Below are 16721 nucleotides of genomic sequence, written 5' to 3'. Positions count from 1 at the left end.
TAGTTCAGGTCTGGGTAGCATTTTTAATGAGGATAATTGAACTGAATTGAATGCAAGTGAGGGAGTTCTGGAGCCCAGAGCTATGGAACTACAAACAGGTGTTTGGTTGTGATGGTGATGCCAGGCATACAAGCTGGGGATTGAGCCATCCTCTGGCCTTCCCTCTCTGAAGGAGCTTGTGAAAGGAGGGGTCTTTTTGGTGCCCTTGTGGGTGGGAGCTTGGGCTTTTGGGAGGGAATAAGTGAGGAAAGGTGACCCAATGCTGGTCCACTGAGGCCTGACTAGGGACTTAGTCCTGGGCACTTTGGGCCCTGCTTCTACTTACCCTCCCCCTTTCTTTCCCAAAAATTTAGGGCAGATGTCAGAGGAGAGCATGATAAAGGGAATTTGGCATCACAGGACCAGGATTCCAATTGTGGCTCTTCTATTTATATAATTTTAGTAACCTTGAGCAAATCAACTAATCTCTGAGTTTCAATTTCTTTACCTGTAAAATGAGACAGCTGGGACTAGATTATCTCAAAAATGCCTCCTAATGCTAAATCTTTTATCCTATGACTCAAATGGGGATTTCTTGGGAAGTGGCAGAGCAGGGTCTGTCCCCTTAGACAGAAGCTCAGACACTAGGATGGGGTCAGAGAGTCAGGGGCTTGCCCATGATAGCCAACAAGGTGATCAGGCACAGCAGGGAGCAGGAGAGGGGCCCTGGTTGGGGAGAGACTCAGTCAGAAGATCAGCATAAACAGCAGGAAGGAAATCAATCAGGAGCATCCCAGAGCCAGGACTCATTGGCCTTGGACACAATGCTGCTACTCATAACCCCTTCAGTTTCCGACTGCTAAGACTGCCAGGGCCACCTGGCCTCCCCTCCTCAGCTGCCCTCAACAATCACCAAGGACCAAGACACTTTCTTATCTCTCACCGGGACCAATGTAACTGCCTTTCCCCACTGTCACAATCTTTCTCTTCTCTCTCTTTTCTCTCCCCTATGTCTCTCTGTCTTTTCTCTGTCATATCTCTGTCTCTGTCTAGCTCTCTTCCCCTCTCTTATCTCTGTTTCTCTCTCAGTGCTCTGATCACATTACTCCCATGCTCAAAAAGGTTTCAATGTCTCTCTTTTGCCAAAGTTCAAATTCTTTTTTTTTTTTTTGCCTTTTTTTTTGGAGGGGGGAGGGCAGGGCAATTGGAGTTAAGTGACTTGCCCAAGGTCACATGGCTAGTAAGTGTTAAGTGTCTGAGGCAACATTTGAACTCAAGTCCTCCTGACTCCAGGGCTAGACCTCAGGACTCCAGGACTCCAAGGCTTTATTCACTGAGCAAACTAAAGTTCAAATTCTTTTGCTTGGCATTTAAGGTCCTCCCAACCCACCTCTTCAGCCTTATCTCCCACTACTCAATTTTTTGTATCTTAAATTCTAGCCTGGTCAGTCTCCAAACATGGATCATGCTTTAATGATTATTTCCTTACTCCCTACATCAAATGACCTCCCCCCCTCCATTTATTTAAATCCTATCCCCCCTTCAAAGCCCAGCTCAGGTCCTTCCTCCCCAAAGTCTCCTTCAACCACCACAAGCTAGTTAGGTAGGGTAAAGGTTAGGATGAGGGTTGGGACTGGGGTGCAGATGAGGGTCAGGGCCAGGGTCAGGAATGTGGTAATGGCTAAAATCAGCCCTGGGAAGTGATACCCACAGGCTGCGTCTGGAGAACATCTTGCAGGGAGTCCAGGGCCTCCACTGCCACTGGATGACCTCAGGTGGTGGTGCCCCATACACAGTACAGGTGAGGGCCTGGCGGCTGTGTCGGGAGTAGATGCTGGGTGAGGATGCCTCCTTCTCAAGGATGTGGGGAGGAACTGTGGACAAAACAACAGACAAATGGATGCAGGTGTCAAGGACACCTGTAGGCCTACCTCAGTGGCTTGTGCTGCTTCCCCTCCTCTGCCCATCTCTAGCTTTCCCACTATAACTTCCAGCGTCATGGGGTGTGTGTGGGGAGGGCTGGCTGTCCAGAGGAACTCCCAGAAACTAGTCTGGATTTGTCTCAGAGGCCACTCAGTCCTGGGAATGCGTGGGGGTGGGGGAAAGGAGGGGGGTGGATTTGACTCTAGCTCTGATCCACATTCCTTTGGGTCATTCACTGTTCTCTCATAAAATGATGTCCCCTACCTCCACCCTAACCCCTATTCCTGCCCTCTCCAGCTCCTCTGCTGCTGCCCTTTCCTTCCACTGCCCTGTTAGTTCTCTCCTTGGCTGCATTTTCCCCTGGCCCTCATCCCAGCCTCTCCCTGTCCTTTATTCCCCTTTCCACCATCTGCACCCCTGCCTCTTGTTCCACTCCCTTGCCCATCTGGCTTGACCCATGCCAGCCTGGGGCCAGCCCCTCTCCCTTAGCTCATACCGTTCACTACCAGCTCCAGGCTGATTTCACGTCTCAGGCCAGCCTGCCTGTTCCACAATGCCAGGGTGTAGGTGCCTGCATTCTGTTCTGTCACCTCCTTGATTACTACTGAGTGTGGAGACTGGCGCCCAGAGACAGGCTTCCCATCCTTGTACCTGGAGGCATAGGGGAGCTCAATCCTGTACCTGCTGGTATTAGAACCTTGCCCTGCCCCATCCTTGCTCCTGCAGGGGTCATGCTGAGTATGGCCCTGATTCCAGACTGGGCTGAGGGCAACCAGAGGATCACAGATGGGGAGCTGAAAAGGACCTTAGAGGTTGTTAAATCTAACCCCCTCATTTTACAAACAAATGAAGCCCAGAGAGATAATGTCGATTGGCCAGAATCATGCCATTATTGGTGCCAGGGCTTTTCAAAAGAGTCATAATCCCAGTTGCCCAGATATGCACATGCAGCTCCCTTAGCCTCTTAAATGAAGCTATGACACTGCCACTGAGTCATCCTGATCTCTGGGACAACTCACCCACACTCCATTTTCTTAGGTACAGAGAGATGGCCTCGGTATTCAGGAAGTTGTTGATGCTGTTCCTCTTTTGTTCTCAAAGAGGACCAATGACATCACAGCTTGCAAATGAGCTGGATTTAAGTGAGGGAGAGCAGCACAAGGTCATCAGCCTCACTCTTTCCTCCAGAGTCATCGAAATCCAGTGACAAAAGTCAAGAGGCCTAGCAATAGCCCAGGATGCAGACATGACCTAGGCCTTTCTAAATTAAGGTCTTTCAGGGTGGCTAGGTGGTGCAATGAATAGAGCACCAGCCCTGCAGTCAGGAGGACCTGAGTTCAAATTCGGCCTCAGACGCTTGACACACTTACCAGCCGTGTGACTTTGGGCAAGTCAATTAACCCCAATTGCCCTCCAAAAAAAGCAAAAAAATTTTTTTGCAATTAATTAATTAATTAAGGTCTTTCCCAGTCTCAGTTTGTCTGAGGCAATGCCCATTCAATGACTAGATAAGAATCAAAACAAAAGATACAATCTGAAGTAAACCCAGAGTAATTGGCCTAAATCAGAGGTAGAGCTATATGAGCTATAAAAGCACCAAGTAAGACAGTCTCCTTAACAGAGGCCACTGCATGGCACAGTGGATAGAGTACCAGTCCTGGAATCAGAATGATCTGAGTTCAAGTCTAGCCTCAGAGGCTTTCTAGTTGTGTGACCCTGAGTAAGTCTCTTAATCTCTGTCTGCCTATTGAATGCTATTGAAAAGCATTATGAAATTGTTTTTATAAGATATTTCAAGAGGTGAGAGGTGCTCAAAAGCATGAGAAAAAATCATGGACAGGAGGATGCTAATAATAGCTGAACCATATGCCTATTCTCTCATCTTTACAAAATCTTTATGAGAATGATCTATGTACATATTAAGGGTATCCTTGATGAAAACATAAGAAGGGAGCAAGCAGGTTTCCTTGAATGATGTTTCATAGCATGCCACAGTTTGACAGTCACACAGTTGACTGAAAAGTGCAAAGAATATAAGATTCCTTTGTGTGCCTTTTTCACAAATTACCAACAAATATTTTTTAATCTAGTTGAACAAAATGCAACCTTTCAACGCTTTCTTCTGAGAAGGAATCTGTCACACGTACTTTGAGATCGTACAGAATTCCTTGATAAATTCAATAACACAAAAATATTACTCAATGACCCTTTGATTATTATTGAGCAAGTACAGCTGTATAAAAAGAGATGCATAAAGTCTGCCACTGTTACAGATAAGGTTCTATGCAAGGCCCAGGCTGAAGAGAGGTTCCCCATAAATGAGGAGGTCCTCCTGATGACATCATACAGTTTATTGCATCAAGCTCCAGAACATGAAAAGAAAGAGCCTCTTTAATGGAATCTATGATTACTCAAAGAAGTGTCTGTAGTGGGGGTGAGTAAACTGGGCCTTGGGGCTAAATCCAGCTCTTTACCTCTTTTTGCATGGCCCCCCAGCTAAGAAGGTTTTACATTTTAAAATAAAGTTTAATATGAAAACGTTTCTTAGCTGGTGGGGTGGGAAGGGGGTGTAGTTTACAAAAAAGTGAAGAGCTAGATTTGGCTCCCACAGCAAGTTTGCTGATTCCTTGGTCTATAGGAAAAAGGCAAATGGATGAAAATGCTTATTACCCAAACTATGACATGCACTTAGAAGGGCAGTCTATTGAATCTCTGTATCAGTAAGTATATCTTCAGTCACTACAGAAAGTCAACTATTTGGGCACAGCACTGAATAGGAGAAAGAGAGCAGATTGGACTGCAGTGGGGAAACTGTGAAGTGCTTTCAACTAACTGATACCAAGCTGCTCTCCAGCATAAAACTCTCATCATTTTAACATCAGTGATCTCCCAGAGATGCAAGATGGATGCAAGTGGACTTCAACATTTTTCCAATGAAGACCCATGTGTAAGACGTAGTAAAAAGCTTATGAACAAAGAAAGGTATCATCAGTAAAGGTAGCGGTGACCCAGTCATGAAGTGAGAGGGAGGGATAACAGATGGACAGCCTGAGTGCTGCAATGGAACCCACAGGATATAAAATGTGACTTGCCCAAGGTCACTCACTGGAAGAAGGCCTCCTGCACATTGAATAGATCCTCTGTTAAGGACCTAGGGGAGAGCATAAGCAAGAATCATGTAAGATGAACAAGTGTGGAATGAGATCATAGATCATTTGAAATGAGCGAACACAGAAGCATAAGCAAATGTGCTCTCTGTTGTATGAAAGCAGAAAGTAACCAACCACCTGCCCTAACTGTTGTCAATAAGTTGTATCAGGGAAATTTCTGTTAGACTGTGAGCTCCTCAAGGGCAGAGACTGCATTTTTTTAATATTCTTCTGGAGTTTAACATGGAGCCTTGCATAGAGCAAACACTTGGAAGAAAATTTGTTGAGTTTATAGAAGGGACTCCTGTATAGGAAGAAGGCTGGACTACTTACTAAATAATATTAATCTTCATTTCACTAGTGTGAAAATTAAAGCACAGAGGGCTGATGTGATTTGCCCAAGGTTACTCAGGCAGTAAGTGTCAAGCCTGGAATCTGAACCTTGGTTTCCTTGACTCCAAGTTTCTCTTTTCCATAATAGATATTGTTGAAATCTTGGAATAGCAAGACTTGGGAGACATTGAAACAGACTGATTTATTTAGCAGTTTTAAGAGGGTCTTCAAAAACTTGTGGCAAAATAAATTCTTATTGTACTGAATTGAAATGATGTATTTACTTGGCTTTTGTTTCTTTACAAGAAAATGAGTGTTAAACATGCTATAATATAGACTAGTAGAAAATTAAGTAGGAAAATGAGTTTGTCTTTTATACACAAAGAATGTTTAGTCGTTACTTGAATCTTGCATACTCCCACATATCTTTTTGTCCGAGTGTTTATGTCATGGGCAGTTTGTTAACCTAACATGGTTAGGTGGAATTCTGCGGAATACAAAAATGACCATGGAAGGGCTTTTACGTAAACATTCATTGTGTGCCAGGATCTGAAAATAGTGTTTACAAAGTAATGGAAAAGTGTCAAGTGGGTAGGAAGGCACAGGATGGACTATAGAGGGCCAGGAGTTTTGAAAAGTACCTGATTCAACCAATGAGAGAGAGAAGCGGGTAGCCTTCCTTCAGAGGAAAGTAAATGGTTAGATAAGACGAACTTAAAACAGTTTAGTAATGATCAGAGTACAGGTTTTGTATTTAGGTGTTTGTTCTTCTTTTAATACTTTGTCTAATTGCATTATTTTGCTTTTAAGAAGAAAGCAGAGGTTAGTGTTATTTTCCTAATACAGATATATTTGTAGGAAAAACACAGCTATGTAGTCATGAGTTATACCACCTTCTCTCAGTTATCCATTCCCAAAGAAAAACTTCCCTTTAGACCTATGCTGCAATAAATAAGGACTATTTGGTGGCAGCTTCCCAAAATTTAGACAAAGTACCTGGTAGGACCCTATCACCTTCCCTATGTCAGGTTTAATCCTTCTAACCAATTTTAGTGAAGGAAACATCATAGGGGATATGAGAGGCTGGAATCTGAGGTGCTTGGGGTGTGACATGGAATTGGATATGAGGAGGTTCCACTCTCTCCTGGGCTCTGCCACATTCTGTGTTGTACAAAGAGGTACAATTAGAATTAACTTTCATGCCTATTGGACAAGACTTCCTATCTACTTGCCTGATCTTGGCTTTCAGTGAGGAAGTGCTGTCTCTGATCCCCTCAGATCTCCTCTCTGCCCTGTTCAGATTTGGAAGTTCCCACAAAGAGTGATGATGTGACTGGGATTAAGGAGTTTGGGAACCAAGGGGAATCAAAGGGTGTTTTGGAAGGTGGGAAGGATGTTACCATTGGAACTCTGGAGGGGGGTATGCTGCCACCTTCACTGGAAGTTTCACCAGCTCATCCCCAGCTGTGGCCTCGATCATTGGGCCCTTCAGCCAGTCCACACTAATGAAGGGTTTGTCTGCGAGATGGAGAGAACAAGAGTAAGGCCAAGACCTTGATCATGCCCAAAGATGAATTCTTACTCATTCTTTTAAGACCCAACTCAAAAGCTACCTCTTCTAAGAAGGAATATTTTATTCTTCACAATACTGTAAAGCCCCTTGAAGGCAGGGAACATATTTTATCTAAACTCTAGCACTCGACACAATTCTCTGCATAAGTGTTTGCTAATTTACTTTTATTTTTTTAAGCAATTGGGGTTAAGTAACTTGCTCAAGGTTACCCGGCCAGTTATCTTGTGTGGGTGCCAAGTATCTGAGGCTAGAACCGATCCTAGGTCTCCTGACGCTGGGACCGGCTCTCTTACTCACTGCGCCACCTGGCCGCCCCTGCTAATTTACTTTTAATGACTGTTAAATTCCTCACCAGCCTTAATAGAGAAATAGGCTCCTTAATCCTGTTGAAGTATGAAGAAAGGAAACACTGGCCTAGAGAAGGATAGAAGAGCAGGGATGCTGGGCAGGGGACGTAGACCTGAAAGCAAGTCACTGGGAAGAGATACAGATTGGAGACGCTAGGAAGAGACGTGGAACAGAGACACAGAATCAGTCTCCAAAGAGAGCAGAATTGGCACACAGAGAAAGCACGTGGAATAGACACTAAATAGTGTCACTAAGCTGAGTCAGTAAGCAGGGACCTATTCCTTTATGGCATTCACAAACACAGGGAGATACATACACATGTATACATGTGTGTATGTATACATACATATATACACATACAGAGGCTTCTGTTAAATGAATGAATGAATGCACAAATTGATGGATGGGTTAGGGATTTGTAGCCCTTATGGCTATGGGCAGCATGTGTACCTGCGGTTCTGAGGTCTTATTAAGGGGGAGGGTTAGGATGGGGCTGAGGCTGAGGGAAAGCCTCTTCTGTGGGTCTCCATTCCTTCCCTCCTCTTCCCAATACTGCTCCCATGGGCCTATCCTCTCCCCCAAAACCCCACTTGTGGCCATACCATGCACGATGACCTCGGTGCTCTGCCTGAAGCTCTGGACGCCATTGCTGGCTTCACACGCATACTGCCCCAGATCTTGTTGGGTCACGTTCTGGATGACCAGGATGCTAGATAGCTCTGTGTGTGTCTGCTGGGAGCGGCGCTCAGGTGTCACTGCACCAGCTCGCTCTGTCTGCCAGTAGGAGGGAACAGGAGAGGTCAGCATTTTGATACCCTGTTCTGTTCCCAGGGGAGAGGGTTACCAGGTAGTCCCTCGTTGTTGGTGTTGTCCATCCTTTGTTCTCCAAGAGGACCAATGACATCAGGACGGTGATGTCTTGACTTGCCAAGTGAATTGGATTTAAATGAGGCAGAGCCGTGCAAAGTCAGCAGCCTCATTCTCCCTTCCAGAGGTGCATAGCCCTGCTGCCCTCAGATGAGTGGTGGTAGGGAGGTCCCTTGGACTGGGTAGGAAGGAGCTGTGAGGGAAGGCCTAGAACAGCTGTCCTTTGTGAAGAAGGAATCCCTAAGAAACACGTCATCTAGGATTCCCTTGGGAGTCTGCATTCAGTCCTTGGCTTGCCCCTTATATTGCGTGACCCACCAGCTTCTCCTTCTGAGGGAGTTTCCCATAGACTGTAGTGGCCTAAAATTTTCTAGGGAAGTTGGCCCAAGAGGTGTGGAAAGTTCTTGATAACAACATTTAATACAAATGATTTCAGTGTGGTAAAAAAAGTAAATTGCTTAAAAATCTAATTGTGGCTACATCAAGATCTCAGAAGTCATCTCAGAAAAAAGAAATACCCAGGAGATGGAAACAAGAAAGAATAAGATGAGAGAATGAATAAAAATGAGTGGCATGGTTCTATAGGAAAAGTCTCAAAAGTGGTAAAGCTCAGAATGAGCTAAAGCTGGTAGCAAATGCTAAGGATACAAAAAACAACTTCCTTTTTCTATTATGTAGGAACAAGAGGAAAAGCCTAAAAGAGACAGAATGGTTACTGACTGGGGTGGATAATGAAAATGAATGACCAGAAGGCAGAACTACTCAATGCTTATTGTGATTTTCTTTTCTTTTACTAAGAAAAAGATTTTCTGATTGGAAAGAATAGATTTTTAAAAATTTATATTACTCTTTTTGTTAATATATTTATTTAACATTTTATTTCCCCCCAGTGATATGTAAAAACAACTTTTAACATTCATTTTTGAGAGTTTTGAGTTCCAAATTCTCTTTCTCCCTCTCCTCCTCCCCTTCATTGAGAAGGCAAGTAGTATACATGCAGTCATGCAAAATATATTTCCATATTAGTCATATTGTGAAAGAAAACACAGACCAAAAAAAAAACCCAAGAAAAGTAAAGTAAAAAAGTATGCTTTGATCTGCATTCAGACTCCATCAATTGAAAGAATAGATTTTCAAAAAGGTTTACAGGGAGCTAAATCTCATGAAAAGTGAGGAAATAGTCAAAGAGCTTCTAGTTATTCTTAATTAATTCAAGTCATTAGGCCTGAACCAACTGTGTCCTAGGGTATTGAAGTATCTGAGTCACTGTAAGTGATCCATCAAAAATCACGGAGAAGCAACAAAGCAAGGTTAGAAGACAGCTCAAAAAGACTCATGATGGAAAGGGCTATCCACATCCAGAGGAAGAGCTATGGAGTCTGAAGGCAGACTGAAGCAAACTACTTGCTCTCTCTCTTTTGTGTTTTGTTTTGTTCCTTCTTTCTCATAGTTCACTCTATTGGTTATAATCCTTCTTTACAACTTGACTAATGTTTAATGCAAAGGTATTTGTAGAACCTATATCAGACTGCATGCTACCATGGTGGGGGTGGGAGGGAGGAGAGGGAAGGGGAGAAAATTTGGAACCCAAGGGATTGTGGAACTGAATGTTTTAAACTAAAAGTAAATAAATAGATTTTTAAAAATCATGGAGAAGGAGAGAGGATTAGAGGTGGTGGGCACAAGTCACATGTATTTAAATTAAATACACACACACATGTATATTACAATGGGAAGAGGACATAGTCTTTAAAATAGAGTTTTGATATTATTAAGGGGATGACTTGTGATTAAGTTAGAAAGGGAAGAAATAGTCACCCAAAATTGGTATGAGTTCATCAAGAACATTCATGTAGGAATCTCATTTCCTTTTTTGATATAATTACTTGGTTGATGATCAAAGGAGCATAACAAACATAATATGCTTGAATTTTAATAAGACATTTGTAAAAAGTTTCTGTGAAATGATGAGGAATTGAAAGTCACCAAGGAACTGGTGGGGTCCATAAGGATAACGAAGGAGGGTAGATGTTATGATGGGGTTTCTAGAAATCAAGCTGAGCACCGCTGACATCCCACTAAGTTCCAGGAGAACATTCATTGTCATCCCTTGGTGCCTTGGCAACTTTCCTTAGTTTTTAAATTTCTCTAGCTGTTCTACCTTGTTGGCCACAGTAAAAAGCTAAGAAATCCTCTCTAGGGCTGTTTACTGCTGAAGGGGTGGGGAGGAGGAGAAGGAGAATAGGTGAAGGAGAAGGAGAGGAATGCTAGGGCAGGGGACACTAGGAGGAAATGCCCTGTCCCCCAGAGAGATCAGGAATTCTGGGGGCTGGGAATGAGTAATGGGTAAGGGATATCAGCAACAGAAAGAAGCTGGGTCATACCCTGGGCTTACAGGAGGGAAGAATATTGGCTATACAAGGTCTGGTCCAGCAGTAAGAAGTGCTCTCGAGTCTAGAGTTTCCTTTGGCTAGAAGCCTGCAGATCAATAAATCAGCCAACTAACACTCATTAATTGCTTATAATGCCTAGGCTCTGTGCTTGGTGCTGGGGATCCAAAGACAAAACTAAAAGTCTGCCTTCAAGGACATTCTGTTCTCTAAGTCCTCACACCATGCCATAGCATGCTGAGATGCTCAGAACTAGTTCTAGGCCTCAATCATCCAGCAGAGCACCAGATCGCCCAATAATGAGTCAGGGAGTGGGTCCTGGACAGAACAGTGTTGATGGAGGCAATCCTTATAGACTCCCTGGGAGTTATACTGGTCTGGGGTTTGGGGAAGGGCAAGATGAAGATCTCTGGTCTAGAAAGGCAAAAATGGAGACAACACTGGAGGGAGGGCTCTAGTGCGTAGAGGAGAGTCAGTACTGAGAGGGGGAGAGAGAGAGACAGAGACAGAGAGAGAGAGAGAGAAAGAGAGAGAGAGAGACAGACAGAGACAGAGAGAGACAGAGAGAGAGACAGAGAGACAGAGGGAGACAGAGAGAAAGATGGAAACAGAGAGACAGAGAGAGATAGAGAGACAGAGAGAAGAAGAGACATAGAGAGGTACAGAGAGACAGAGACATATAGAGAGGCAGAGAGAGTATGGAGTCAGAGGGATGGGGGAGGGCTAGTGTGGTCTAAGGGAAAGAGCTATGGCCCTAGAATTAGAAGACCTAGGTTCAAATATCACCTCTGATGCCTACTACCTAGCAATCTTGGGAAAGTTACTTCATCTTCTTGGGTCTCAGTGTCCTCGTCTGTAAAATGAGGAGCTTGGGCAAGGTGGCATGGGAGGCTTTTTCTAGCTCTAGCACAGACTTTATGAATAGTCAGCAGGAGAGGAGTGGGACGCTGAAGCAGAATGCCTGGTTGGCACTGCCAAGAAAGCCCAAACCAGCTTCCTATGTAGCAAGGGGTTGAACAGACATGATGGGATGGGGACTATCCCCTGGGAACACTTTTGAAAAGGAACCTGACTGTGAAGAATAGCAGCATGGAGAGGGAAGCCAACTTGGGTCAAGAAGACCCAAGTTCATATCCTGCCTTCAATGCTCACCAGCTGGCTCTGGACAAGTAATTTAACCTTTCTATGCCTTGGTTTCCTTCTCTGTAAAAGAAAGGGGCTGGACTCACTTACTTTAAGGCTATGATTCCATGGTGAGTACCAAGACGACGGTGCTGCCAGCTAGTACATTTAGTGTTAGTTGGCACAGCAGAGGCCATTTCTAGAGTTCTATAATATAAGAGAGGTAACTGTTTTGTTTGTTTTAGAATGTTTCATCAGTGAGGGGGCAAGTGATTGAGGTAGCCTTCCTTAACAAAGGTGCAAAGCATGCTGCTAAGTCTGAACCTCTTCCTGAGCTTCAGTTTCCTTACCTGTAAGATAAACATATTCATCACTGCCCTAGCAAGGTTGTTGTGATGTTGAAATGACATAATAGATGTGCAAGCATTTTGTAACCACAAAGTATTATAGAAATATGAGGAATCGTTATTGCTTTTATTAATTTGGGGGAGGTATGAACTTATGATTTCATTGGTATAAGACACACCCAATGAGGAAACTTTTTTTTTTGCTTTTTGGAGGGCAATTGGGGTTAAGTGACTTGCCCAAGGTCACATGGCTAGTTTTTGTGTTAAGTGTCTGAGGCTGGATTTGAACTCAGGGACTCCTGACTCCAGGGCCGGTGCTCTATTCACTGTGCCACCTAGCCGCCCCAAGGAAACTTCTTTTTACCAATGTGAATTGACACCAACTGCAACTTATAGCTACAGACTATAGAGAATTGGTTTGGGGCAAAGAGAGGGTAAGTGACTTGACTAGGACCGCACTGCCAGCATGTGTCTGAGGCAGAACTAGAAACCAGATCTTCCTGACTCTCTCTATATCTTCTGTTCACCTTGGCCTTTATGATAAGTAATTAGTTATCATATTAATTATAGGAACATAGCTGTTTCAGAAAATAATTAATATGACATCAGTTATTATAGGTTACACCCAATGGACATAATAATGATTATATCAGTTATATTAACATGAATATAATTCTATTAATTATTGTTACTGTAACTTAAGAAATTAGAGTTTGGGCTTTCCTCTGAAGAGTAAATATTTAATTTCAATCTCTTTTGCCTCCTGTGACCCAATAACCTCTGGGTTACCCTAAAGAAGAAGGTATTGGTAGATGTGGGATGATTTGAGGGACCTGAACAAAGAGAATTCCCAGATGATGGATGTTCCTTACCAAAGGGAAGGCAGGGTGGGCATAGAAGGTACAGAGGGAGGAGCTAGTTAGAACCCCTGGGCAGGGGGAGCCCTATCCATTCTGTGGAGACATACCAAGGAAGGGCCAGTCTACTTTGGAGAATAATAAGCAAGGGGTTCCACTGGAGCATGGAAGGTTGAAAAGAAGAGAGGGGCTAACCTGCTTCCCAGGATAATCCCACTGGAAGGTGACTCCTGAGTTGAACTCGGCCCATACAGTACAGTTCAAGACCAGCTTCTCCCCGACCAGCAGCTCCAAGGCCTTCTTGGGATACAGCTGAATGTCATATAGCTCATTCCCTGGGGGACAGAGGCAAACACATAACACAACACAGTAACACAGAGCATACAAGATACCACATACACTCAATAACATAAAACGTATAACAACCCAGTAGATTCAGTGATACAGCAAAGTAATGGAGTACAGAACGACTCTTAAAATAGACAGCACATATGACAGACATAGCAGATAGAGAAAGATGCATGTATGCACACACACAGCAATATGCATGAATGTTCACACACACACAGACACATGCACATACAAAAATGATTCCAAAGCCCTAGCTCAGGTTCAGTCCCTGGGGCTCCTTCCTAATCCCTCCACTTCCCTGCCAGCCCTGTATCCAACACCACCAGTGCTGGGGCTGTAAGCCCAGTGGAAGTGAGGAACACACCTCCCTTCCTGGTCTCAGGGACTGGGGAAGGTTTCATGGTTCTCATTCTGGTGGTACCTCACAAATGAGGGCTTGGGGCCAAGTTTGGAGTGAGCCCCTCTGGGATGGACATGAAGGGGGATTCCCTATAGTCTGGCAGGAGTAGGCTGTTCCCAGCATACCAGTGATATGAATGATGAAGAAGTTGGAACGGAAGGTTCGGCCCTGGATGATGGTCTCACACTGAAGGAACAAGGTGTCTCCGAGGAGTGACGTGGGCACCAGCATTCCCCTCCTGTCATCCCACACGATCTCTTGTCCATCTGGCCGGATCACCCTGATTTGCTAGGGGTGGGGCAGATGGTCAGGGGCTGGCTGTCTCTCCCCTTCCCACCATAACTGAGGGGTAGCTGGAGCCAGGGCCCCTTCTCCAGGAATGGTCATTAGACACCTCCAGCTCTGATTCACTGGGACAGGAAACCCTGGGCATGGAGGAGGTATTTGGAGTAGGACAAGGGATATAGGGGGTGGTGGTGAGAAAGGAAGAAAGGAAGTGGTGGTTCATACCGAATGCAGAGTGACGTTGAGGTCCGGGATGGACACCAGGCAGGGTACCCACGTATGGTCCTTGCTGACCAGGAGAGTGTCTGGCCTGTTGATGAAGGGCTGCTCGAAGTCTGAGGCCAAGGACAGCCATCCGCCGAGGAAGGAGAGAGGAGAAATGAAGAAGTGCAGAGAAAAGAAAGAAGTGAAAGAGGGTAAGGAAAGAAAGTTGAGTAGGAGGGTAAAGAAGGAGAGGCAGAAAGAGAGGAATGAGGGAGAAATAAGAAGGATGGGCATGAAACAGAAGCAGAGGTAGAATTTAACAAGATGGAAAAAGGAAAGAAAGAAGAGGAGGGAGAAGAAAGGAAGAAGAAAAGGAGGAAGGATAGGAAGGAGGAAGAGAAAGAAGAAACAGGAAAAACAAGACTTCCTGAGTGCCTGAATGGATGAGTAAGGAGGCCAGGAGGGGGTGTAGGGCAGGGATAACATGCCAAACCTCAGGTCATATCCCCATGTTCAGGTCCCCATCAGCCATGGGCCTTCATGGGTGTAGCTGTGTTTTCAGACCTGCTTTCTCCAGGTGAGTTCTGTCTTGCTATAGCCCAAGCCTCATTTCTGTACTGACATAGGGAGGTTAGAGTTCCCTACGATATGCCAACTACAGGATAAGTATTATAGTAACCAGGATTATTTTCATTTTATACTGACATAACATTAGGTGAGCATTGTGCTATTACAGATAAGATGAAAGGAGAAAGAAGTGGAGCTGATATTGAGGTAGGACCACCTATGCTACAGACTGCCTGACAAGACAGCAGATGTGAATGATGTTTTCCTAAAAGCAGATTATAGAACTGGTGTGGCAGCAAGACATAACTTTGATGGGGGACTTAAAATACTCAGATATCTGTTGATAGTCTAAGAAATTCCTACCATGATGAAAAGTTCATCTCCATGAAAGCAGATGAAGAGAAAAAGAGGAAGACCTATTCTGGACCTTCTTCTGATGAATAAAAAGACACGAGCTTGTGAAATAGAAGAACTTGGGAGAAAGTGATCAGGTTATCCTAGCATTGATCACATTAAAAAAGAGAATACAATATTCTTCCTTTAAGAAAGGAGATTTCAGACAGTTCTGAGAAAAACTAGTTTATGGTACTTTGGATTAATTTGTAAAGAATTGATGGCTCATAAGAGATGAAAGATTTTGGAAAGTGTAATTCTGAAGACATAATTATAAATTTTCCAGATGAGGCAGAAAATGGGGAAGAGTATAGAAGGACCACATAGAGAGCTCTGAATGCAAAATATTGGTATAGAAATGTCAGATTAGCAAATCCCAGAATGAACTGAACCTTGTGCAAAATTCTAAAAATAACAAAAAAGTCTTTTAAAAAACTATGTTTTGACTAATGTGGAAATATGTTTACATGATTGCACATCTGTAACATATATCAGATTGCTTGCCATCTTGGGGTGGGGAATGAGAGGGAGAATAAAAAAAATCTTATAAAATCTTAAAAAAACTTATAAAAAGAATGGTTAAAAACTACATGTAATTGGAAAGATACTATTTACAAAAATAATAAAAATTTTAAAAATCTTTGTTAGGCTTTGAAAGATTTAAGACCTATGATTAATACAATGATCAATCATAATTCTGGAGGACCAAAAACCTAAGCAACGTCCTTCTCATTTCTTGACCGAAATCCAATGGACCAGACGTGCAGAATGAAACTTTCATTTGCTGACTAAGTCAATTTTAAAAATTTGTTTTCACTATGCCAATTTTTTTTACAAGAGAAAGGTCTTTAATTTTTTGGATGGGAAGTTTTTTTTTAGAGAAAGAATGAGTAATGGTGATGTTCTCTTCCCCAGAAGAATAAAAGATTAAAAAGCATCAATGAACCATTTTTAAAAATGCACAACAGAAAAAAGAGAATGAGATAGCTTTGAAACTGTTGAATTTAATAGTTTAAACAAGTTACATGTAAAAGAGATTAATATTTTTGCACACAACACTCTTTTCCTATCCTCTGCATGTGGAAATGTTCATGTTATTGGTGTTTGTCAAGACTGGAATAACAAAAATTGAAAAAAAGAAAAAGGAAAGAGAAATCATAGAGAATGGGAGAAGTAACAGGGGGCTGGCTACAACTGAATGCTATCTCAATTTTTGAAAAGGGAAAAAAAGAGTCTGGAAGTTATAAAAGAGCGAGTTACTAAAAGTTATAAAAACCTAAAATTCCAGAAAGCGTTATTAAATGGATGGTCTATGAACACTTAGAATTCAAGGATCACTAGGAACCAACATGGGTTGAATAAGAACTATCAAACTAACCTCATTAAAAAATTGTTTGCTAAATCAAAAAACACTTACTAGGTTCCAGGTACTGTGCTAAGTTCTGGGGACAGGAAAAAGGTTAATGGTCCGTTAGATCAGTAAGATAGTAATATAACTTGATTTTAGCAAAGGATTTGAATTCTCTTGTGGATCAGATGAGGAATTATGTCCTGGATGACAGTCCAACTAGGGAGATTTGAAGATGGTCTCCCTTTGATATATTTATGAAATACTTAGGTAAAGGAAGACATT

The 16721-nt window shown here is 43.2% G+C and overlaps 1 protein-coding gene across 1 annotated transcript in view; it reads right to left on the bottom strand.

The window, feature by feature from the left end:
- FLT4 (fms related receptor tyrosine kinase 4) overlaps positions 1–16721 on the bottom strand; it is a 105184-nt gene that overhangs the window by 37918 nt on the left and 50545 nt on the right. The window contains exons 4-10 of the mRNA XM_069077770.1: positions 14150–14259; positions 13765–13927; positions 13084–13223; positions 7908–8079; positions 6785–6902; positions 2399–2553; positions 1691–1853 (exon numbers count right to left, since the gene is read on the bottom strand). Of these exons, the coding sequence (XP_068933871.1) occupies positions 1691–1853; positions 2399–2553; positions 6785–6902; positions 7908–8079; positions 13084–13223; positions 13765–13927; positions 14150–14259 (1021 nt within the window). The remainder of the gene's footprint in view (positions 1–1690; positions 1854–2398; positions 2554–6784; positions 6903–7907; positions 8080–13083; positions 13224–13764; positions 13928–14149; positions 14260–16721) is intronic.

The sequence above is a fragment of the Petaurus breviceps genome, unplaced genomic scaffold (genome assembly GCF_028583685.1).
Source record: "Petaurus breviceps papuanus isolate PSGF00001 unplaced genomic scaffold, PetGlider_PUasm1.0 90994, whole genome shotgun sequence".
Classification (NCBI taxonomy): Eukaryota; Metazoa; Chordata; class Mammalia; order Diprotodontia; family Petauridae; genus Petaurus; species Petaurus breviceps.
The sequence above is the reverse complement of the archived record's forward strand: the minus strand, read 5'-3'. Positions and strand labels throughout refer to the sequence as shown.